The sequence below is a fragment of the Homarus americanus genome, unplaced genomic scaffold, assembly GCF_018991925.1.
Source record: "Homarus americanus isolate GMGI-L3 unplaced genomic scaffold, GMGI_Hamer_2.0 scaffold24958, whole genome shotgun sequence".
In the NCBI taxonomy this organism is placed as follows: domain Eukaryota; kingdom Metazoa; phylum Arthropoda; class Malacostraca; order Decapoda; family Nephropidae; genus Homarus; species Homarus americanus.
The window spans coordinates 33951-59941 of record NW_024746876.1 but is presented as its reverse complement, the minus strand read 5'-3'; the positions used below and the strand labels follow the sequence as shown (position 1 = coordinate 59941).

Genomic DNA, 25991 nt, shown 5'->3' with positions numbered 1-25991 from the left:
ACGTTATGAAGGAACGTGTGCTATAACGTTATGAAGGAACCTGTGTACTACTGTAACGTTATGAAGACATTGCGCTACTGTAACGTTATGAAGGAACGTATGCTACTGTAACGTGATGAAGGAACGTGCGCTACTGTAACGTTATGAAGGAACGTGTGCTACTGTAACGTTATGAAGGAACGTGTGCTACTGTAACGTTATGAAGGAACGTGCGCTACTGTAACGTTATGAAGGAACGTGCGCTACTGTAACGTTATGAAGGAACGCGCCATAACGTGATGAAGGAACGTGTGCTACTGTAACGTATGAAGGAACGTGTGCTACTGTAACGTGATGAAGGAACGTGTGCTGTAACGTTATGAAGGAACGTGTGCTACTGTAACGTGATGAAGGAACGTATGCTACGTAACGTTATGAAGACGTGCGCTACTGTAACGTGATGAAGGAACATGCGCTACTGTAACGTTATGAAGGAACGTGTGTACTGTAACGTTATGAAGGAACGTGTGCTACTGTAACGTTATGAAGGAACGTGTGCTACTGTAACGTTATGAAGGAACGTGTGCTACTGTAACGTTATGAAGAACCTGTGCTATGACGTTATGAAGGAACGTGCGCTACTGTAACGTTATGAACGTATGCTACTGTAACGTGATGAAGGAACGTGCGCTACTGTAACGTTATGAAGGAACGTGCTACTGTAACGTTATGAACGTGCGCTACTGTAACGTTATGAAGGAACGTGCGCTACTGTAACGTTATGAAGGAACGTGCGCTACTGTAACGTTATGAAGGAACGTATGCTACTGTAACGTGATGAAGGAACGTGTGCTACTGTGACGTTATGAAGGAACGTGTGCTATTGTAACGTTATGAAGGAACGTGTGCTACTGTAACGTTATAAAGGAACGTGCGCTACTGTAACGTTATGAAGGAACGTGTCACTGACGTTATGGTGTACTCAAACGTTATGAGACGTGTACTGTAACGTTTAACTACAACTTGAAGGCGTTTGATTTTCTTAGTTTTAACCAAAAGTCTTAAAGTAATAGTGGTTGATAAACAAACTATCAAGGTATTTGGATAGACTGGTGGACTAATTCCCATTCTACTACCTACCCCTACCCTACCCTACCCTACCTACCCTGCCTCCCTACCCCACCCCTACCCTACCTACCCCTACCCCTACCTACCTACCTACCCTCACCCACCCTACCCTACCCCTACCTACCCTAACCCCTAACCTAACCTAACCTACATAATAAGAACATAAGAACTTGAAATGGAGAAACTGCAGCAACCTATTGGCCCATACTGGGCAGTCCATTTACACCCAACTCCTATTGCTCATATATCCATCCAACCTATGTTTGAAGCTATCCAGCGTATTCGAGTTAATGATATTTGTAACTTGTTCACTCGTCTACTACTCTGTTTCCAAACCAATGTTTACCTATTTCGCCTAAATCTAAATTTGTCTAATTTAAAATCATTGTTACGAAGTTCGCTCCTGGTTGGATAGTTTGAGTACCTTTGTAATGTCCTTTGTTTAGCCCTGACTTCCATTTATACACCTCGACCATCTCGCCCTCGCTCTACGTCTCTCAGCGCAAATTAAGATATTTTAACCTGTCTCTGTACTCAAGGTTCCTAATGCCCGGGATTAGTCTTGTCATTCTCCTCTGAATTCTTTCCAAGGATTCTATATCCATTCTTTATTACGGTGACCAGAACTGAGAGGCTATCCAGGTGAGTCTCACAAGCGCAAGATATAGTTTTAGGATGACCTCACTAGTCTTGTAACTAACACCTCTTTGTATGAACCCAAGTACTTTGTTAGCCTTGTTTAGAGCAAATACGCATTGTTGACTTGGTTTAAGATATATATGGACTTTTGTCACACCCTGTATATCGTACAAGGTAAATCATCTTATATATAGAAAATAACTGAAAAACTTATCCCGGAAGACGAAGAAATCCGGAGAGAAGAAGAGAGAGAGAGAGAGAGAGAGAGAGCAGTCGTAGTTCCTCAGTAGCCAAGGGAGGGAAGAGGCCTTGGAGAGAGTGAGAATGACCTCAGTATTTCTCTTATATGTCACATAACAACGATTTATTTAAGGAGTTTAGAGGAAAGAAACTACCAGGAAATACTTGGAGCTGTGGGAGGAACAACGTGTGTATAGACTGTGGGAGGAACAACGTGTGTATAGACTGTGGGAGGAACAACGTGGGTATAGACTGTGGGAGGAACAACGTGGGTATAGACTGTGGGAGGAACAACGTGGAAGACTGTGGGAGGAACAACATGGGTATAGACTGTGGGAGGAACAACGTGGGTATAGACTGTGGGAGGAACAACGTGGGTATAGACTGTGGGAGGAACAACGTGTGTATAGACTGTGGGAGGAACAACGTGTGTATAGACTGTGGGAGGAAACATGTATAGACTGTGGGGAACAATGGTATAGACTGTGGGAGGAACAACGTGGTATGACTGTGGGAGAACAACTGGGTATATGGGAGAACAACATGTAAGACTGGGGAGGAACAACGTGTGTATAGACTGTGGGAACAACGTGTTATAGACTGTGGGAGGAACAACGTGGGTATAGACTGTGGGAGGAACAACATGGGTATAGACTGTGGGAGGAACAACGTGGGTATAGACTGTGGGAGGAACAACATGGGTATAGACTGTGGGAGGAACAACATGGGTATGACTGTGGGAGGAACAACGTGGAGTATAGACTGTGGGAGGAACAACGTGGGTATAGACTGTGGGGAGACAACATGGGTATAGACTGTGGGAGGAACAACATGGTGATAGACTGTGGGGGGAACAACGTGTGTATAGACTGTGGGAGGAACAACGTGGGTATAGACTGGGGAGGAAGAACGGGAAGACTGTGGGAGGAACAACGTGGTTATAGACTGTGGGAGGAACAACGTGGTTATAGACTGTGGGAGGAACAACGTGGTTATAGACTGTGGGAGGAACAACGTGGGTATAGACTGTGGGAGGAACAACATGGGTATAGACTGTGGGGAGGAACAACGTGTGTATAGACTGTGGGAGGAGGAACAACATGGGTATAGACTGTGGGAGGAGAACAACGTGGGTATAAACTGTGGGAGGAACAACATTGGTATAGACTGTGGGAGGAACAACGTGGGTATAGACTGTGGGAGGAACAACGTGGGTATAGACTGTGGGAGAACAACGTGTGTATAGACTGTGGGAGGAACAATGTGTATAGACTGTGGGAGGAAGAACGTGGGTATAGACTGTGGGAGGAACAACATGGGTATAGACTGTGGGGGAGGAACAACGTGGGTATAGACTGTGGGAGGAACAACATGGGTATAGACTGTGGGAGGAACAACATGGGTATAGACTGTGGGGAGGAACAACGTGGGTATAGACTGTGGAGGAACAACGTGGGTATAGACTGTGGGGAACAACATGGGTATAGACGTGGGAGGAACAACATGGGTATAGACTGTGGGAGGAACAACGTGTGTATAGACTGTGGGAGGAACAACGTGGGTATATGAGGGAGGAAGAACGTGGGTATAGACTGTGGGAGGAACAACGTGGTTATAGACTGTGGGAGGAACAACGTGGTTATAGACTGTGGGAGGAACAACGTGGTTATAGACTGTGGGAGGAACAACGTGGGTATAGACTGTGGGAGGAACAACATGGGTATAGACTGTGGGGAGGAACAACGTGTGTATAGACTGTGGGAGGAACAACATGGGTATAGACTGTGGGAGGAACAACGTGGGTATAGACTGTGGGAGGAACAACATGGGTATAGACTGTGGGAACAACGTGGGTATAGACTGTGGGAGGAACAACGTGGGTATAGACTGTGGGAGGAACAACGTGTTAATAGACTGTGGGAACAACGTGTATAGACTGTGGGAGGAAGAACGTGGTATAGACTGTGGGAGGAACAACATGGTATAGACTGTGGGAGGAACAACGTGGGTATAGACTGTGGGAGGAACAACATGGGTATAGACTGTGGGAGGAACAACATGGGTATAGACTGTGGGAGGAACAACGTGGGTATAGACTGTGGGAGGAACAACGTGGGTATAGACTGTGGGGGAACAACATGGGTATAGACTGTGGGAGGAGGAACAACATGGGTATAGACTGTGGAGACAACGTGTGTATAGACTGTGGGAGGAACAACGTGGGTATAGACTGAGGAGGAAGAACGTGGGTATAGACTGTGGGAGGAACAACGTGGTTATAGACTGTGGGAGGAACAACGTGGTTATAGACTGTGGGAGGAACAACGTGGTTATAGACTGTGGGAGGAACAACGTGGGTATAGACTGTGGGAGGACAACATGGGTATAGACTGTGGGGGAGGAACAACGTGTGTATAGACTGTGGGAGGAACAACGTGGGTATAGACTGTGGGAGAACAACGTGGGTATAGACTGTGGGAGGAACAACGTGTATAGACTGTGGGAGGAACAACGTGGGTATAGACTGTGGGAGGATCAACGTGTGTATAGACTGTGGGGGGAACAACATGCGTATAGACTGTGGGAGGAACAACATGGGTATAGACTGTGGGAGGAACAACGTGGTTATAGACTGTGGGAGGAACAACGTGGTTATAGACTGTGGGAGGAACAACGTGGGTATAGACTGTGGGAGGAACAACGTGGGTATAGACTGTGGGAGGAACAACGTGGGTATAGACTGTGGGAGGAACAACATGGGTATAGACTGTGGGAGGAACAACGGGTATAGACTGTGGGGAGGAAACAACGTGGGTATAGACTGTGAGGAACAACGTGGGTATGACTGTGGGAGGAAACAAACATGGGTATAGACTGTGGGAGGAACAACGTGGGTATAGACTACTGTGGGAGGAACAACGGGTATAGACTGGGGAATATGGTATAGACTGTGGAGGAACAACATGGGTATAGACTGTGGGATGAACAACATGGGTATAGACTGTGGGAGGAACAACGTGGGTATAGACTGTGGGGAGGAACAACGTGGGTATAGACTGTGGGGAAATAAATATGGGTATAGACTGTGGGAGGAACAACGTGGTTACAGACTGTGGGGGAATAAATATGGGTATAGACTGTGGGAGGAACAACATGGGTAAAGACTGTGGGAACAACGTGTATAGACTGTGGAGGAACAACGTGGGTATAGATTGTGGGAGGAAATCAACGTGTATAGACTGTGGGAGGAACAACGTGGTTATAGAGACTGTGGGAGGAACAACGTGGCTATAGACTGTGGAGGAACAACGTGGGTATAGACTGTGGGAGGAACAACGTGGGTATAGACTGTGGAGGAATAACGTGGGTGTAGGTGACTGTGGAGGAACAACGTGGTTATAGGACCGTGGAGGAACAACGTGGGTATAGACTGTGGGGAACAAATATGGCATAGACTGTGGGAGGAACAACGTGTATAGACTGTGGGAGGAACAGCGTGTTATAGACTGTGGGGGAACAACAGGTATAGACTGTGGGAGGAACAACGTGTATAGACTGTGGAGGAAACAACGTGGTTATAGACTGTGGGAGGAACAACGTGGCTATAGACTGTGGAGTGAAACAACGTGGTTATAGACTGTGGGAGGAACAACGTGGGTATAGACTGAGGGAGGAAGAACGTGGGTATAGACTCTGGGAGGAACAACGTGGGTATAGACTGTGGGAGGAACAACGTGGGTATAGACTGTGGGAAAAATAATAATAATAATAATAATAATAATAATAATAATAATAATAATAATAATAATAATAATAATAATAATAATAATAAAACCTCCATATAACGAACTTCTCTTCATGTATCCGTTAAATGGAGTTTTCACATCTAACAGACCCTCGATATAACGAACTTTCCTCCCCCATAGAGTCCGTTAAATAAAAGGTCTCACTGTAACTAATAACAAAGGAGGAATATTGAAGAGATATATAAAATAGAAATAAATGAAGAGGAAGAGAGATACAGAAGAATGAAAGAGAGGAATGGGAGATATGACGATAGGATAAGGGAGTGACATAGATACTAATAAAGATAGGAATGGAGGGAGAGAGAGAGAGACGGCCGAGGGGTTGGCACTCTATATTATGATGCCAAGTGACCAGTGAACTGAGATATTAATATGTCTGTCCCCTCACTGTACTGTGGGTGTTGGTCTGAGTCTGTCTGTGTTTACTCTGTCTGTCTGTCTGTTTACTCTGTCTGTCTGTCTCTGTCTGTCCTGCATCTTCACCTCAGTTACCATTTTTGTAGTTGTCCTCAGCCTGTTGTTAATGGCTTCACCCCAGGTCTGTACTCTTGTAGCGACGTCGTGTAATGTACAGTCGTTTGCATTTATACCTGGTACAGTGGCTGGCGAGTTTTGTGAGACGTGGCAATGCTGTAGGATTACTTATTATGCCATTACGAGAGTTTTAATATGATGTAAACAAACCCACTGGTGCCACATCTTACAAAATGCACCAGTCACTGTACCAGGTATAAGTGCAGGCGATTGTACACTCGCAACAAAAAGTATCGGTGCATACTGTAGTGTGAACAATTTGAGACCAGTGACGATAGATATTGAGAAAGGCGAGTTGTTCCAGCCATATGTTGGCAGCCCTGATAGTCAGCTATAAGGCAACACCTAGTGGAGGTTATGAGGATACACTTACCAACCTTCCCGACATATCACAGTGTGTACGTATCGTTTCGGAACTCGTCGATCTCACCCTGCACCGATAGTTTTTGGTGCCAGTGTACATACATACATAGCACACTTCACTATACAACACAACACAAAACACACAACACAACAATATAACATAATACAATATCACAACACAATACATCACACCACAATACATCACACCACAATACAACATCACAACACAATACAACAACACAACACAGCACAATACAATACAATACAACATCACAACACAACATCACAAGACATACAATACAACATCATAACACAACATCACAACACAATGCAACAACACAACACAACACAACACAACCTCACAATACAACAACCCAACACAACACAACATCACAAGACAATACAACACAACACATCATCACAACACATTACAACAACACAACACAACACAACACAACATACACTCCATAGTCTTCTTGTCGTTGAGGAGCGAACCGAGAAAAACGTATTTGTCATTTTTGTAATACAATTTTGTGGTTCCTTTTGATCAAATAAAAGGAACCTGGTTGGTTAGCTTCACATTTTACTCCGGGAAAGAAAAATATATTCGACTTTCTTACGTATGAAATTGTGAAACATATTAAAGAAGAATTTTACGCTTCGGTGACTTTAATCCCGATGTCACAATAATGCGAGTCGCTTTTACTAAACATGAATTTGTATGAATATTTTGTAGAGGCATAAAGGAGCTACGACCGCACTGCTACCTGGAACGTACTCTACCTAACATATGTTGGTGAAGGTGTCAGTTATGTGTCAGTTGTTGTGTCAGAGTAACTTATTTATGTTAGTGTGGTGACAACTGTGTCCAGGTGAGAGGCTGTATGATTACTTAAAGGCAGACGGGGAGGTGGGGAAGGTGGCGATGTGATTATGAAGGATGTACTGTAGTCGAACGCCAGGCACATGATAGTTTACCTTGGCGATGTATCTCTTACTTTAAGTTGTTCTTTGACGTGAGCCTCATTTAACGTCATGTTCTGGGTGTTGCAGGATGCGTCTGACTTCAAGTGTAAGGGAGGGAAGAAACCCATCTACACCCCTCCCAAGCCTGTCATCGGCGTCATCGGGGCAGCTTCTTCCTCCGTCTCCGTCATGATCGCCAACATCCTCAGACTCTTCAAGGTGAGTTCCTCCAGGTGTTGTTATATTAGTGACCGTCTCCAGGTGGTCAAGGGGGACTACCTCTCCCTAATGGTCAGTACCTACGGGCTCCCCCAGGGTGTGTTCCTCCAGGTGTTGTTATATTAGTGACCGTCTCCAGGTGGTCAAGGGGGACTACCTCTCCCTAATGGTCAGTACCTACGGGCCCCCCAGGGTGTGTTCCTCCAGGTGTTGTTATATTAGTGACCGTCTCCAGGTGGTCAAGGGGGACTACCTCTCCCTAATGGTCAGTACCTACGGGCTCCCCCAGGGTGTGTTCCTCCAGGTGTTGTATATTAGTGACCGTCTCCAGGTGGTCAAGGGGGACTACCTCTCCCTAATGGTCAGTACCTACGGGCTCCCCCAGGGTGTGTTCCTCCAGGTTTTTCCGTCAGTATCATCTCCACAGTTGTCGGTACACCACTTGTAGATATTCCAGTTCCTCCAGCCATAGTTACTAAAACACTCGCTGCCAGTTGTCCTGTCATCCAGTTCCTCCCGACCCGCTCTGGCTGGTTCAACGTCGTAAAAGTTTAAAGATATTAAGGTTCAGGAGTCTCTTTAGCGGCAGGTATTTCTCTCTCTCACTGTGATATATTTAGAACCCCAAGAGTTCCTCTGTTATATCTTATATCTTCTTGAGGTATTGTTATCCAGAGGCTGATCTTTTAGGAGTGAACGTCACTTCCAGGAAATAGAATTGTCTAACTTCCTGGTCTTATTCTCATATCAAACTCTTCCACATCTTGAGCGTCCTCCTGGTAAATTACTGGAGGACTTCCAGTTCTTTCTTGTCTTCCATGACCTAGACTCCAGTCCTGGACGCCGTCTTCCAGAAGGTGCTTAAGGTGCGTCTTTCCAGTTTTTCCAGAGCTCCTCGACCAAGGTCGACAACTCTCTGGAAGTCCTCCAGCACTTCCAGACAAGTACCAAACACCTGCTAACGACCCAAGTTTAGGTCTGGATCAGGTTCCAGGACCGAGGCGTTGACCTGGAAGTGAAGTCGTCTATTGGTGTTGTGTTTTAGGTTGTTGAGGTCATCTTGAGGCAGCGCTAGTGTTGCTGTGTTACAGGAAGAGGCTCTAGTGTTGCTGTGTTACAGGAAGAGGTTCTAGTGTTGCTGTGTTAGAGGAAGAGGCTCTAGTGTTGCTGTGTTACAGGAAGAGGTTCTAGTGTTGCTGTGTTAGAGGAAGAGGCTCTAGTGTTGCTGTGTTACAGGAAGAGGCTCTAGTGTTGCTGTGTTACAGGAAGAGGCTCTTGTGTTGCTGTGTTACAGGAAGAGGCTCTAGCTCTGTGTTGCTGTGTTACAGGAAGAGGCTCTAGTGTTGTTGCAAGTTACAAGGAAGAGGCTCTAGTGTTGGGTTGTGTTACAGGAAGAGGCCCTAGTGTTGCTGTAAGCTGCTATGGGAAGAGGCTCTAGGCTGTTGTGTTAAGCAGGAAGAGGTCAGTGTTGCTGTGTTACAGGAAGAGGTTCTAGTGGGGTTGCTGTGTTACAGGAAGAGGCTCTAGTGTTGCTAAAGCAGGAAGAGGCTCTAGTGTTGCTGTGTTACAGGAAGAGGCTCTAGTGTTGCTGTAGAAGAGGCTCTGGTGTGTGTTACAGAAGAGGCTCTGGTGTTGCTGTGTTACAGGAAGGGCCTAGTGTTGCTGTGTACAGGAAGACTCTAGTGTTGCTTGTGTTACAGGAAGAGGCTCTAGTGGCTGTGTTACAGGAAGAGGCTCTAGTGTTGCTGTGTTACAGGAAGAGCTCTAGTGTTGCTGTGTTACAGGGAGAGCCTAGTGTTGCTTGTACAGGAAGAGGCTCTAGTGTTGCTGTGTTAGAGGAAGGCTCAGTGTTGCTGTGTTACAGAGAGCCTAGTGTTGCTGTGTTAGGGAAGAGGCTCTAGTGTTGCTGTGTTACAGGAAGAGGCTCTAGTGTTGCTGTTGGGAAGGCTCTAGTGTTGCTGTGTTACAGGAAGAGGCTCTAGTGTTGCTGTGTTACAGGGAGGCTCTGTTGCGTTTAGGAAAAACCAGTGTTGCTTGTTACAGGAAAGGCTCTAGTGTTGCTGTGTTGACAGGAAGAGGCTCTGGTGTTGCTGTGTTACAGGAAGAGGCTCTGAGTGTTGCTGTGTTACAGGAAGAGGCTCTAGTGTTGCTGTGTTAGGGAAGAGCTCTAGTGTTGCTGTGTTACAGGAAGAGGCTTTTTGCTGTGTTAAGAGAGGCTCTGTTTGCGTAGAGGCTAGTGTTGCTGTGTTACAGGAAGGCTCTAGTGTTGCTGTGTTACAGAAGAGGCTCTAGTGTTGCTGTACAGGAAGAGGCTCTAGTGTTGCTGTGTTACAGGAAGGGCTCTAGTGTTGCTGTGTTGCAGGAAGGCTCTAGTGTTGCTGTGTTACAGGAGAGGCTCTAGTGTTGCTGTGTTAAGGAAGAGCTCTATGTTGCTGTATTAGAGGAAGAGGCTCTAGTGTTGCTGTGTTACAGGAAGGCTCTAGTGTTGCTGTGTTACAGGAAGGGCTCTAGTGTTGCTGTCTGTACAGGAAGAGGCTCTAGTGTTGCTGTGTTACAGGAAGAGGCTCTAGTGTTGCTGTGTACAGGAAGAGGCTCTAGTGTTGCTGTATTACAGGAAGAGGCTCTAGTGTTGCTGTGTTACAGGAAGAAGCTCTAGTGTTGCTGTGTTACAGGAAGAGGCTCGAGTGTTGCTGTGTTACAGGAAGAGGCTCTAGTGTTGCTGTGTTACAGGGAAGGCTCTAGTGTTGCTGTGTTAGGAAGAGGCTCTAGTGTTGCTGTATTACAGGAAGAGGCTCTAGTGTTGCTGTGTTACAGGAAGAGGCTCTAATGTTGCTGTTACAGGAAGAGGCTCTAGTGTTGCTGTGTTACAGGAAGGCTCTAGTGTTGCTGTTGTTGCTGTCAGAGGTGCTGTTACAGGAAGGCTCTAGTGTTGCTAAGGAAGGTGTGGAAGGCTCTAGTGTTGCTGTATTACAGGAAGGCTCTAGTGTTGCTGTATAGGAAGAGGCTCTAGTGTTGCTGTGTTACAGGAAGAGGCAGTGTTGCTGTATTACAGGAAGAGGCTCTAGTGTTGCTGTGTTACAGGAAGAGGCTCTAGTGTTGCTGTGTTACAGGAAGAGCCCCTAGTGTTGCTGTATTACAGGAAGAGGCTCTAGTGTTGCTGTATTACAGGAAGAGGCTCTAGTGTTGCTGTGTTACAGGAAGAGGCTCTAGTGTTGCTGTATTACAGAAGAGCTCTAGTGTTGCTGTGTTACAGGAAGAGGCTCTAGTGTTGCTGTGTTACAGGAAGAGGAAGAGGCTCTAGTGTTGCTGTGTTACAGAAGAGGCTCTAGTGTTGCTGTGTTACAGGAAGAGGCTCTAGTGTTGCTGTGTTAGAGAAGAGGCTCTTGTTGCTGTGTTACAGGAAGAGGCTCTAGTGTTGCTGTGTTACAGAAGAGGCTCTAGTGTTGCTGTGTTACAGGAAGAGGCTCTAGTGTTGCTGTGTTACAGGAAGAGGCTCTGAGTGTTGCTGTGTTACAGGAAGAGAGGCTCTAGTGTTGCTGTGTTACAGGAAGAGGCTCTAGTGTTGCTTTGTTACAGAAGAGGCTCTAGTGTTGCTGTGTTACAGGAAGAGGCTCTAGTGTTGCTGTGTTACGGAAGAGGCTCTAGTGTTGCTGTATTATGGAAGAGGCCTAGTGTTGCTGTGTTACAGGAAGAGGCTCTAGTGTTGCTGTGTTACAGGAAGAGGCTCTAGTGTTGCTGTGTTACAGGAGAGGCTCTAAGTGTTGCTGTGTGTTACAGGAAGAGGCTCTAGTTTTGCTGTGTTACAGGAAGAGGCTCTTTTCGTGTTACAGAGACTCCAGTGTTGCTGTGTTGCAGGAAGAGGCTCTAGTGTTGTTGTTCAGAAAGAAGGCTCTACAACAGAAGGCTCTAGTGTTGCTGTGTTACGGAAGAGGCTCTAGTGTTGCTGTGTTACAGGAAGAGGCTCTAGTGTTGCTGTGTTACAGGAAGAGGCTCTAGTGTTGCTGTATTACAGGAAGAGGCTCTAGTGTTGCTGTATTACAGGAAGAGGCTCTAGTGTTGCTGTTTACAGGAAGAGGCTCTGGTGTTGCTGTGTTGGGAAGAGGCTCTGAGTGTTGCTGTGTTGCAGGAAGAGGCTCTAGTGTTGCTGTGTTACAGGAAGAGGCTCTGAAGCTTGCCTGTGTTACAGGAAGAGGCTCTGAGTGTTGCTGTGTTGGAAGGCTTGTGTGTTGGAGGCTCTGTGTTGCTGTGTTACAGGAAGAGGCTCTAGATGTTGCTGTGTTACAGGAAGAGGCTCTAGTGTTGCTGTACAGGAGGCTCTTGTGTTGCTGTGTACAGGAAGAGGCTCTAGTGTTGCTGTGTTACAGGAAGAGGCTCTAGTGTTGCTTGTGTTACAGGAAGAGGCTCTAGTGTTTTGCTGTTACAGGAAGAGGCTCTAGTGTTGCTGTATTACAGGAAGACTCTAGTGTTGCTGTGTTACAGGAAGAGGCTCTGAATGTTGCTGTGTTACAGGAAGGACAGTGTTGCTGTGTTAGGAAGAGGCCTAGTGTTGTGTATTACAGGAAGAGGCTCTAGTGTTGCTGTGTTACAGGAAGAAGGGCTCAGTTTGTGTTTAGAAGAGGTTGCTGTGTTACAGAAGAGGCTCTAGTGTTGCTGTGTTCAGGAGACCTCTTTACAGGAAGCTCGTGAGACTGTTGCTGTGTTACAGGAAGGCTCTAGTGTTGCTGTGTTACAGGAAGACCAGGCTCTAGTGTTGCTGTGTTACAGGAAGAGGCTCTGAATGTTGCTGTGTTACAGGAAGAGGCTCTAGTGTTGCTGTGTTACAGGAAGAGGCTCTGAATGTTGCTGTACAGGAAGCCTAGTGTTGCTGTGTTACAGGAAGAGGCTCTAGTGTTGCTGTGTTACAGGAAGAGGCTCTGAGTGTTGCTGTGTTGCAGGAAGAGGCTCTAGTGTTTGTGTTGGGAAGAGGCTCTAGTGTTGCTGTGTTACAGGAGGCTCTGGAAGAGGCTCTAGTGTTGCTGTTTAAGGAAGAGGCTCTAGTGTTGCTGTGTTACAGAAGGAGCTGTGTTGCTGTTTACAGGAGGCTCTAGTGTTGCTGTGTTACAGGAAGGCTCTAGTGTTGGTGTGTTACAGGAAAGAGGCTCTAGTGTTGCTGTGTTACAGGAAAGAGGCTCTATGTTGGTTTAGGAAGAGCTCTAGTGTTGCTGTTAGAGGCTCTAGTGTTGCTGTGTTACAGGAAGAGCTCTAGTGTTGCTGTAGTACAGGAAGAGGCTCTGGTGTTGGTGTGTTACAGGAAGGGCTCTGTGTTGTGTTACAGGAAGAGGCTCTGAGTGTTGCTGTGTTACAGGAAGAGGCTCTAGTGTTGCTGTGTTACAGGAAGGGTCTAGTGTTGCTGTGTTACAGGAAGAGGCTCTAGTGTTGGTTTACAAAAGAAGGCTGCTGTGTTCAGGAAGAGCTCTAGTGTTGCTGTGTTACAGGAAGAGGCTCTAGTGTTGCTGTGTTACAGGAAGAGGCTCTAGTGTTGGTGTGTTACAGGAAAGGCTCTGTTGTGTCAGAGAGGCTCTAGTGTTGCTGTGTTACAGGAAGAGGCTCCAGTTGTTGTTATATTACAGGATATGGAATATTACAGGTAGAGGCTCCAGTAGTGCGTCACCCTTGGCCTCCAGGTGTTTCAATTACCCACAACTTGACTTTATTGGTTACCGAGTCTTTGGTGACTGCCTGTGATCTAGTACTCATCTTATTACTCAAGTGGCGGAGCAAACACACTACCTCTCCCTCACTACATCTCTCTCCCTCACTACATCTCTCTCCTCCTACATCTCTCTCCCTCACTACATCTCTCTCCCTCACTACATCTCTCTCCCTCCAACATCTCTCTCCCTCACTACATCTCTCCTCACTACATCTCTCTCCTCTACATCTCTCTCTCTCACCATCTCTCTCCCCACTACATCTCTCTCCCTCACTACATCTCTCTCCTCACTACATCTCTCTCCCCCTACATCTTTCTCCCCTCACCATCTCTCTCCCTCACTACATCTCTCTCCCTCACTACCTCTCTCCCCCACCTACATCTCTCTCCCCCACTACACTCTCTCTCCCTCACTGCATCTCTCTCCCTCACTACATCTCTCTCTCCCTTCCATCTCTCTCCTTCACTACATCTCTCTCCCTCACTACATCTCTCTCCTCACTACATCTCTCTCCTCCACTACACCTCTCTCCCCACTACATCTCTCTCCCACTACAGCTCTCTCCCTCACTGCATCTCTCTCCCTCACTACATATCTCTCCCTCACTACATCTCTCTCCTTCACCATCTCTCTCCCTCACTACATCTCTCTCCCTCCTACATCTCTCTCCCTCACTTCATCTCTCTCTCCCTCCCCACTACATCTCTCTCCCCTCACTACATCTCTCTCTTCCTCTCTCTCCTTCACTACATCTCTCCCTCACTACATCTCTCTCCCCTCACTGCATCTCTCTCCCTCACTACATCTCTCCCCTCACTTCTCTCTCTCCTCACTACATCTCTCTCCTCACTACATCTCTCTCCCTCACTTCCTCTCTCTCCCTCACTACATCTCTCCCTCACTACATCTCTCCCTACTACATCTCTCTCCCTCACTACATCTCTCTCCCTCACTACATCTCTCTCCTCCTCACATCTCTCTCCCTCCCACTACAATCTCTCTCCCTCACTACATCTCTCCTCCTCCCTCTCTCCCTCATACATCTCTCTCCCTCACTACCTCTCTCCCTCACTGCATCTCTCTCCCTCACTACACTCTCTCCCACCACATCTCTCTCCTACATCTCTCTCCCTCACTGCATCTCTCTCCCTCACTACATCTCTCTCCCCTCACCACATCTCTCTCTCTCCCTCACTACATCTCTCTCCCTCACTACATCTCTCTCCCCTCACTACATCTCCTCCTCTCTCCCTCTCTCTCTCTCCCTCACCACTCCCATCTCTCTCTCCCTCTGCATCTCTCTCCTCACTACATCTCCCACTCTCTCCCCTCACTACATCTCTCTCCCTCACTACATCTCTCTCCCTCACTACATCTCTCTCCCTCACTACATCTCTCTTCACTGCATCTCTCTCCCCTCACTGCATCTCTCTCCCTCACTACATCTCTCTCCCTCACTACATCTCTCTCCCCCTCACTACATCTCTCCTCCCTCACATCTCTCTCCTCACTTCTCTCTCTCCCTCACTACATCTCTCTCCCTCACTACATCTCCCTCACTACATCTCTCTCCTCACTACATCTCTCTCCCTCCTACATCTCTCTCCTACATCTCTCTCCCCTCACACATCTCTCTCCCCTCACTACATCCTCTCACCATCTCTCTCTCTCCCCTCCCCACATCTCTCTCCCCTCACATCTCTCTCCTCCTCCTCTCCCTCACTACATCTCTCTCCCTCACTACATCTCTCTCCCTCACTACATCTCTCTCCTCCCACTACATCTCTCTCCTCACACATCTCTCTCCCTCACTACATCTCTCTCCTCACACATCTCTCTCCCTCACTCACATCTCTCTCCCTCACTACATCTCTCTCCCTCCACTACATCTCTCTCCCCTTACATCTCTCTCCTCACTACATCTCTCTCCCTCTACATCTCTCTCCTCCACTACATCTCTCTCCCCACTACATCTCTCTCCCTCACTACATCTCTCCCCCTCCCCACTACATCTCTCTCCCTCACTACATCTCTCTCCCACTACATCTCTCCTCCCCTCACTACATCTCTCTCCCCTCACTACATCTCTCTCCCTCACTACATCTCTCTCCCCTCTACATCTCTCTCCTCACTACATCTCTCCTCCCATCCTACATCTCTCTCTCTCACTTTCTCTCTCTCCCTCACTACATCTCTCTCCCTCACTACATCTCCCTCCTACATCTCTCTCCCTCACTACATCTCTCCCTCACTACATCTCTCCTCCCTACATCTCTCCTCCCTACATCTCTCTCCCCTCACTACATCTCTCTCCCTCACTACATCTCTCTCCCTCACTACATCTCTCTCCTCTTACATCTCTCTCCCCTCACTCACCTCTCTCCCCACTGCATCTCTCTCTCCCCTCACTACATCTCTCTCCCTCACTACATCTCTCTCCCCTCACTACATCTCTCCCTCACTACATCTCTCCCTCACTACATCTCTCTCCCATCCTACATCTCTCCCCTCACTACATCTCTCTCCCCTCACTACATCTCTCTCCCCTCACTGCATCTCTCTCCCCTCCTACATCTCTCTCCCTCACTACATCTCTCTCCCCTCACTACATCTCTCTCCCCTCCACTACATCTCTCTCCCTCACTACATCTCTCTCCTCCCTACATCTCTCTCCCTCACTACATCTCTCTCCCCTCACTACATCTCTCCCCTCACTACATCTCTCTCCCCTCACTACATCTCTCTCCCTCCTACATCTCTCTCTCCCTCACTACATCTCTCTCTCCTCACTACATCTCCTCCTCACTACATCTCTCCCTCACTACATCTCTCTCCCTCACTACATCTCTCTCCTACTACATCTCTCTCCCTCACTACATCTCTCTCCCTCCTACATCTCTCTCCCCCTCACTTCTCCCCTCACCATCTCTCTCCCTCACTACATCTCTCTCCCCTCCCCTACATCTCTCTCCCCTCACATCTCTCTCCCTCACTACATCTCTCTCCTCCCCTACATCTCTCCTACATCTCTCTCCCTCACCCTTCCCCATCCATCTCTCCCTCACTACATCTCTCTCCCCTCACTACATCTCTCTCCCCTCCTACATCTCTCTCCCTCACTACATCTCTCTCCCTCACCCTACATCTCTCTCCCTCACTACATCTCTCTCCCTCCATCCTCTCTCCCCTCACTACATCTCTCTCCCTCACCACATCTCTCCTCACTACATCTCTCTCCCCTCACTACATCTCTCTCCTCACTACATCTCTCTCCCTCACTACATCTCTCTCCTCACCATCTCTCTCTCCCCTCCTACATCTCTCTCCCCTCACTACCTACCTCTTCCCTCACTACATCTCTCTCCGTCACTTTCATCTCTCCCCTCACTACATCTCTCTCCCTCACCCATCTCTCTCCCCTCACTTCATCTCTCTCCTCCTCCTTCCCTCTCTGCTCATCCTTCTCTCTCTCTCTCTCTCCCTCTCTCTCCTCTCTCTCTCTCTCTCTCTCATGTCTCCTGGCTGATTCTCTCCATTTTCCCCTTTTCACTACATAACTCCTCCTCGTCTTCCTCCTCCCCTCCTCCTTCTACTCCTTCTCCTCGTCTTCCTCCTCCCCCTCCTCCTTCTACTCCTCCCTCCCTCCTCCTCCTCCTCCTCCTCCTCCCTCCCTCCTCCTCCTCCTCCCTCCTCCTCCTCCTCCTCCTCCTCCTTCCCTGTTACGTATTCTCTCCCCACAGACAACAGTACACACAGACAACAGGAGCCACAGGCAACAGTACCACAGACAACAGGGCCACAGACAACAGGAGCCACAGACAACAGTACACACAGACAACAGGAGCCACAGACACAGTGACACACAGACAACAGAGCCACAGAACAGCAGTACACACAGACAACAGGAGCCACAGACAACAGGAGCCACAGACAACAGTAACCACAGACAACAGGAGCCACAGACAACAGGACACAGACAACAGTACACACAGACAACAGTACACACAGACAACAGGAGCCACAGACAACAGTACACACAGACAACAGGAGCCACAGACAACAGTACACACAGACAACAGTACACGACAACAGTACACACAGACAACAGTACACACAGACAACAGGAGCCAGACAGTACACACACAGACAACAGGAGCCACAGACAACAGGGAGCCACACAACAGGCACACAGACAACAGTACACACAGACAGGACACACAGACAACAGGAGCCACAGACAACAGTAACACACAACAACAGGAGCCACACAGACAACAGAGCCACAGACAACAGTACACACAGACAACAGTACACAGACAACAGTACACAGACAACAGGAGCCACAGACAACAGTACACACAGACAACAGTACACACAGACACAGGGTACAGACAAACAGGAGCCACAGACAACAGTACACACAGACAACAGGAGCCACAGACAACAGTACACACAGACAACAGGAGCCACACAAACAGTACACACAGACAACAGACAGCAACAGAACACACAGACAACAGGAGCCACAGACAACAGGAGCCACAGACAACAGTACACACAGACAACAGAGCCACAGACAACAGTACACACAGACAACAGCACACAGACAACAGTACACACAGACAACAGGAGCCACAGACAACAGGAGCCACAGACAACAGTACACACAGACAACAGGAGCCACAGACAACAGGAGCCAGACAACAGTACACACAGACAACAGGAGCCACAGACAACAGTACAACAGACAACAGTACACACAGACAACAGTACACAGACAACAGGAGCCACAGACAACAGTACACACAGACAACAGGAGCCACAGACAACAGTACACACAGACAACAGTACACACAGACAACAGTACACACAGACAACAGTACACACAGACAACAGGTACACACAGACAACAGTGCACACACAGACAACAGTACACACAGACAACAGTACACACAGACAACAGTACACACAGACAACAGTACACACACAGACAACAGGAGCCACAGACAACAGTACACACAGACAAAAAGAGCCACAGACAACAGGAGCCACAGACAACAGTACACACAGACAACAGTACACACAGACAACAGTACACACAGACAACAGTACACACAGACAACAGGAGCCACAGACAACAGGAGCCACAGACAACAGTACACACAGACAAACAGTACACAGACAACAGTACACACAGACAACAGTACACACAGACAACAGTACACACAGACAACAGTAACACACAGACAACAGTACACACAGACAACAGTACACAGACAACAGTACACACAGACAACAGTACACACAGACAACAGTACACAGACAACAGAGCCACAGACAGTACACACAGACAACAGGACACAGACAACAGTACACACAGACAACAGTACACACAGACAACAGGAGCCACAGACAACAGTACACACAGACAACAGTACACACACAGACAACAGGAGCCACAGACAACAGTACACACAGACAACAGTACACACAGACAACAGTACACAGACAACAGCACACAGACAACAGTACACACAGACAACAGTACACACAGACAACAGTACACACAGACAAATAGCACACAGACAACAGTACACACACAACAGGAGCACAGACAACAGTACACAGACAACAGAGCCACAGACACAGGAGCCACAGACAACAGTACACACAGACAACAGGCACACACAGACAACAGACACACAGACAACAGTACACACAGACAACAGTACACACAGACAACAGGAGCCACAGACAACAGGGAGCCACAGACAACAGGAGCCACAGACAACAGTACACACAGACAACAGTACACACAGACAACAGGAGCCACAGACAACAGTACACACAGACAACAGTACACACAGACAACAGGACAGACACAGCACAGACAACAGGAGCCACAGACAACAGGAGCCACAGACAGTGACACACAGACAACAGTCACACACAGACAACAGGAGCCACAGACAACAGTACACACAGACAACAGGATACAGACAACAGTACACACAGACAACAGTACACACAGACAACAGTACACACAGACAACAGTACACACAGACAGCCACAGACAACAGTACACACAGACAACAGGGAGCTACAGGACAACAGGAGCCACAGACAACAGTACACAGACAACAGTACACACAGACAACAGGAGCCACAGACACAGCACACAAAGACACAGGAGCCACAGACAACAGTACACACAGACAACAGCACACACACAGACAACAGTACACACAGACAACAGTACACACAGACAACAGAGCCACAGACAACAGTACACACAGACAACAGAGCCAGACAACAGTACACACAGACAACAGTACACACAGACAACAGTACACACAGACAACAAGTACACAGACAACAGGAGCCACAGACAACAGTACACACAGACAGTACACAGAGACAGTACACAGAACAGTACACAGAGACAGTACACACAGACAGTACACACAGAAACAGTACAGAAACAGTACACACAGACAACAGTACACAAAGAAGCAAACCAGACAACAGTACACAGACAGTACACACACAGAAACAGTACCACAGACAGTACACAGGGACAGTACACACAGACATACACAGAGACAAGTACACAGGGACAGTACACACAAACAGTACACAGCAACAGTACACACAAGACAGTACCACAGAAACAGTACACACAGACAACAGTACACACAGAGACAAGTACACAGAAACAGTACACAGGACAGTACACACAGACAATACACAGACAGACAACAGTACACACAGACAGACACAGGACAACAGACACAGACAGTACACACAGACAGTACACACAGACAACAGTACACAGAACAGTACACACCAACAGACAACAGTACACACAGACAGTACAGAGACAGTACACACAGACAGTACACACAGAAACAGTACCGGAAATACACAGAGACAGTACACAGGGACAGTACACAGAGACAGTACACACAGACAGTACACACAGAGACAAACACAGACAACAGTACACAGAACAGTACACACAGACAGTACACACAAACAGTACACAGAGACAGTACCACACAGACAGTACACAGAGACAGTACACACAGACAACAGTACACACACAACAGTACACACAGACAGTACACAGAAACAGTACACAGACAGTACACACAGACAGTACACACAGACAACAGTACACACAAACAGTACACAGCAACAGTACACACAGACAGTACACACAGACAGTACACACAGACAGTACACACAGACAACAGTACACACAGACAGTACACACAGAAACAGTACACAGAGACAGTACAGACAGAGTACACACAGACAGTACACACAGAAACAGTACACACAGACAGTACACACACAGACACGAACAGTACACACAGACACAGTACACACAGACAAGTACACACAGACAGTACACAGAAACAGTACACACAGACAACAGTACACACAAACAAACACAGACAACAGTACACACAGACAGTACACACAGACAACAGTACACAGACAACAGTACACGACAACAGTACCCACACAGACAGTACACACAGACAGTACACAGACAGTACACACAGAGACAATCACCCAGACAACAGTACACACAGACAGTACAAAACAGTACACACAGACAGTACACTAGAAACAGTACACAGAGACAGTACACACAAACAGTACACACAGACAAGTACACAGGACAAGCCACACAACAGTACACACAGACAACAGTACACACAAACAGACACGACAGACACAGACAGTACACACAGACAACAGTACACACAGAAACAGTACACACAGAGACAAGTACACAAACAGTACACACAGACAGTACACACAGACAGTACACACAGACAGTACACACAGACAACAGTACACACAGACAACAGTACACACAAACAGTACACACAGACAGTACACACAGACAGTACACACAGAAACAGTACACAGACAACAGTACACAGAAACAGTACACACAGACAACACACAGACACAAGTACACACAGACACAAGTACACACAGAAACAGTACACAGAAACAGTACACAACAGACAACAGTACACACAGACAACAGAGATAGCACAACAGAGACAGCATACACAGAGACAGTACACACAGAAACAGTACACAGACAACAGTACACACAGACAACACAGAGACACACACACAAAATACACACAGCAACAGTACACACAGACAACAGTACACACAGACAACAGCACACAGCAACAGTACACACAGACAGTACACAAGAGACAACATACACACAGACAACAGGACAGACACAGGACAGCACACACAGAACAGTACACACAGACAGTACACACAGACAACAGTACACACAGACAACAGTACACACAGACAGACACACAGAGACAGCATACACACAGCACAACAGTACACACAGACACACACAAGACAGCACACACAGACAACAGTGCACACACAGACAGTACACACACACAACAGTACATGGCGACAGACACAAACAGTACACACAGACAGTACACACAGACATTACACACACAGAAACAGTACAAGACAGCACACAGGGACAGTAACAGACAGTACACACAGAGACAGTAACAAGAGAACAGTACACACAAACAGTACACAGGACAGTACACAGACAGCACACACAGACAACATACACACAGACAGTACACACAGATACACACAGAAACAGTACACACAGACAGTACACACAGACAGTACACACAGACAGTACACAGAAACAGTACACACAGAGACAGCAGACATAGACAACAGTAACACACAGTACAAACAGACATACACAGACAGTGGGCTAAAAACAGATACACACAGACAGTACACACAGACAACAGTACACAGGACAGTACACACAAACAGTACACAGGACAGTACACACAGACAGTACACACAGAAACAGCACACAGACAACCAGTACACACAGAGACAGTACACACAGACAACAGCACACAGCAACAGCACACATAAACAGTACACAGACAGTACACACAGACACATACACAGAAACAGTACACACAAACAGTACACAGGGACAGCACACAGAACAGTACACACAGACAACAGTACACACAGACAAAACAGTACACAGGGACACACATACAGATATCATACACAGACAACAGAGACAGCACAGACAACAGTACACACAAAACAGTACACACAGACAGTACACACAGACATACACACAGACAACAGGCATACAGACAACAGCACACAGCAACAGTACACACAGACAACATAACACAGACAGCACACACAGACAGTACACACAGACACAACAGTACACACAAAATGTGCACACAGACACACAGACACACACAGACATTACACACAGACAACAGTACACACAGACAGTACACATGGAGACAGTACACAGAACAGTACACACAGAAACAGTACACAGAGACAATACACACAGACAAAAACAGAAACAGTACACACAAAACAGTACACACAGACAACAGTACACACAAGACATACACACAGACAGCACACACAGACAGTACACACAGAGATCACAAAACAGTACACAGAGGACAGTAAAACACAGACAAGTACACACAGACAGTATACACAGACAGTACACACAGACAACAGCACACAGACAACAGCACACAGACAACAGTACACACAGACATACACACAGACAGTACACACAGAGAACAGCACACAAAAACAGAGCAAGGCGTGTACACACAGACAACAGTACACACAGACATTACACACAGACAGTACACACAGACAACAGTACACACAGAGACAGTACAGACAACAGTACACACAGACAGCACAGACAACAGTACACACAGAAACAGTACACATAAACAGTACACAGCAACAGTACACACAGACAGTACACACAGACATTACACACAGACAGTACACACAGACAGTATACACAGAACAGACAGTATGCTACAAAACAGTACACACGGACAGTACACACAGACATTACACACAGAAACAGCACACACAGTACACAACAGACAATACTACAGACACACAGACAGTACACACATAAGACAGTACACACACAGAGAAATATACAAACAGACACAAGACACAGACAACAGTACACACAGAGAAAACAACAGTACAACACAGACAACATACACAGACAACATACACACACAGAACAACAGTAGACACAAGACAACAGTACACACAGACAACACAAGCAGAAACAGTACACACAGACAACAGTACACACAAACAGACACACAGACACACAGACAGTACACACAGACAGTACACACAGAAACAGTACACACAGAAACAGCACACACAGAAACAGTACACACAGAGACAGTACACACAGACACAGTACACACAGAAACAGTACACACAGAAACAGTACACAAAACAGTACACACAGACAGTACACACACAACAGTACACAGAGATAGTACACAGGGGACAGTATAATATAAACAGTACACAGACAGTACACAGACATTACACACAGAGACAGTACATAAACAGGCCACAGGACAGGCTAATACAGATACATTACACACAGACAGTACACACAGACAGTACACACAGAGACAGTACACATAAACAGCACACAGGACAGTACACACAGAGCACACAGACAGCAGGGCCACAGACAGTACACACAGAGACAGTACATAAATAGTACACAGACAGTACACAGGGACAGTACACACAGACATTACACACAGATAGCACACAGAGACAGTACAGGCAACAGTACACAGGGACAGTACACAGGGGACAGTACACACAGACATTACATACAGATAGCATACACAGACAGTATACACAGAGATAGCACATATAAACAGTATACAGGGACAGACACACAGACATTACACACAGACAGTACACACAGAGACAGTACACACAGAGACAGTACACACAGAGACAGTATACAGACAGTACAGGACAGCACACACAGATAGCACACACAGAGACAGCATATAAACAGTACACAGGAGCAGTACATACAGACATTACACACAGACAGGGCTACTACAGAGACAGTACACACAGAGACAGCACACACAGAGACAGTACACATAAACAGTACACAGGGACAGTACACAGACAGTACACAGAGACAGTACACATAGACAGTACATAGGACAGTACACATAAACAGTAATATTGGTGGACAGTACACAGAGACAGTACATACAGACATTATACACAGAGAGATACAGCATATTAGGACAGTAATACATAAGAGACAGTATACATAGAGATAGCATACATAGACAGGCATACAGAGACAGTACACACAGATAGTACACAGGACAGTACACATAAACAGCACAGGACATACACACAGACAGTACACACAGAGACAGCACATAAAATAGTACACAGGACAGCACACAGGACAGTACACACAGAGACAGCACATAGACAGTACACAGGGACAGCACACACAGACAGTACACAGAGACAGTACATAAACAGGTACATGTGACAGTACACACAGACAAGTACACACAGAGACAGCACACACAGATACACAGGACAGCACACACAGACAGCACACACAGAGACAGTACACATAAATAGCACACAGGGACAGCACACAAGGATAGTACACACAGATGTGCACATACAGACAGTATATGTGATGTACACAGGATACACACAGACAGCACACATGTAGAGACAGTACACACAAAACAGTACATGAGACACAGGCATATTGTGACAGTACACACAAGACAGCACACAGAGACAGTACACAGACAGGCACACAGGACAGTAATACACACAGACATTACACAGAGATAGCACACAGAAGAGACAGCACACACAGAGACAGTACACAGAGACAGCACACACAGGAGACAGCACACAGAGACAGTACACATAAACAGTACACAGGGACAGCACACTACAGACAGCACACAGAGACAGTGGCAGACAGCACACAGACAGCACACACAGACACACACAGAGACAGTACACACAGAGACAGTACACAGAGACAGCACACAGACAGTACACACAGACATTACATGAGACAGTACACACAGAGACAGTATACAGGACAGTACATAGGACAGTACACAGAGACAGTACACACAGACATTACACACAGATAGTACACACATAGACAGCACACACAGAGATACACACAAAAGACAGTACACACAGACATTATACACATAAACAGTACACACAGACAGTACACACAGATTACACACAGAGACAGTACACATAGACAGTACACAGGACAGTACACACAGACAGTACACACAAACAGCAAAGACAGTACATAAACAGTACACAACAACAGGAGACAGTACACATAAACAGTACACAGGACAGTAAAACACAGACATTACACACAGAGACACACATAAGACAGTACACAGGACAGTACACAGACAGTACACACAGAGACCCATACATAAACAGTACACAGGACAGT

The 25991-nt window shown here is 46.8% G+C and overlaps 1 protein-coding gene across 1 annotated transcript in view; it reads right to left on the bottom strand.

Moving 5' to 3' along the window:
• Positions 1-8832: 8832 nt before the first annotated feature.
• The window catches only part of LOC121879451 (carboxypeptidase B-like), a 28042-nt gene continuing 10883 nt past the window's right edge, over positions 8833-25991 (bottom strand). Inside the window, exon 11 of the mRNA XM_042386103.1 lies at positions 8833-8954. Coding sequence (XP_042242037.1) covers positions 8833-8954 — 122 coding nt within the window. The remainder of the gene's footprint in view (positions 8955-25991) is intronic.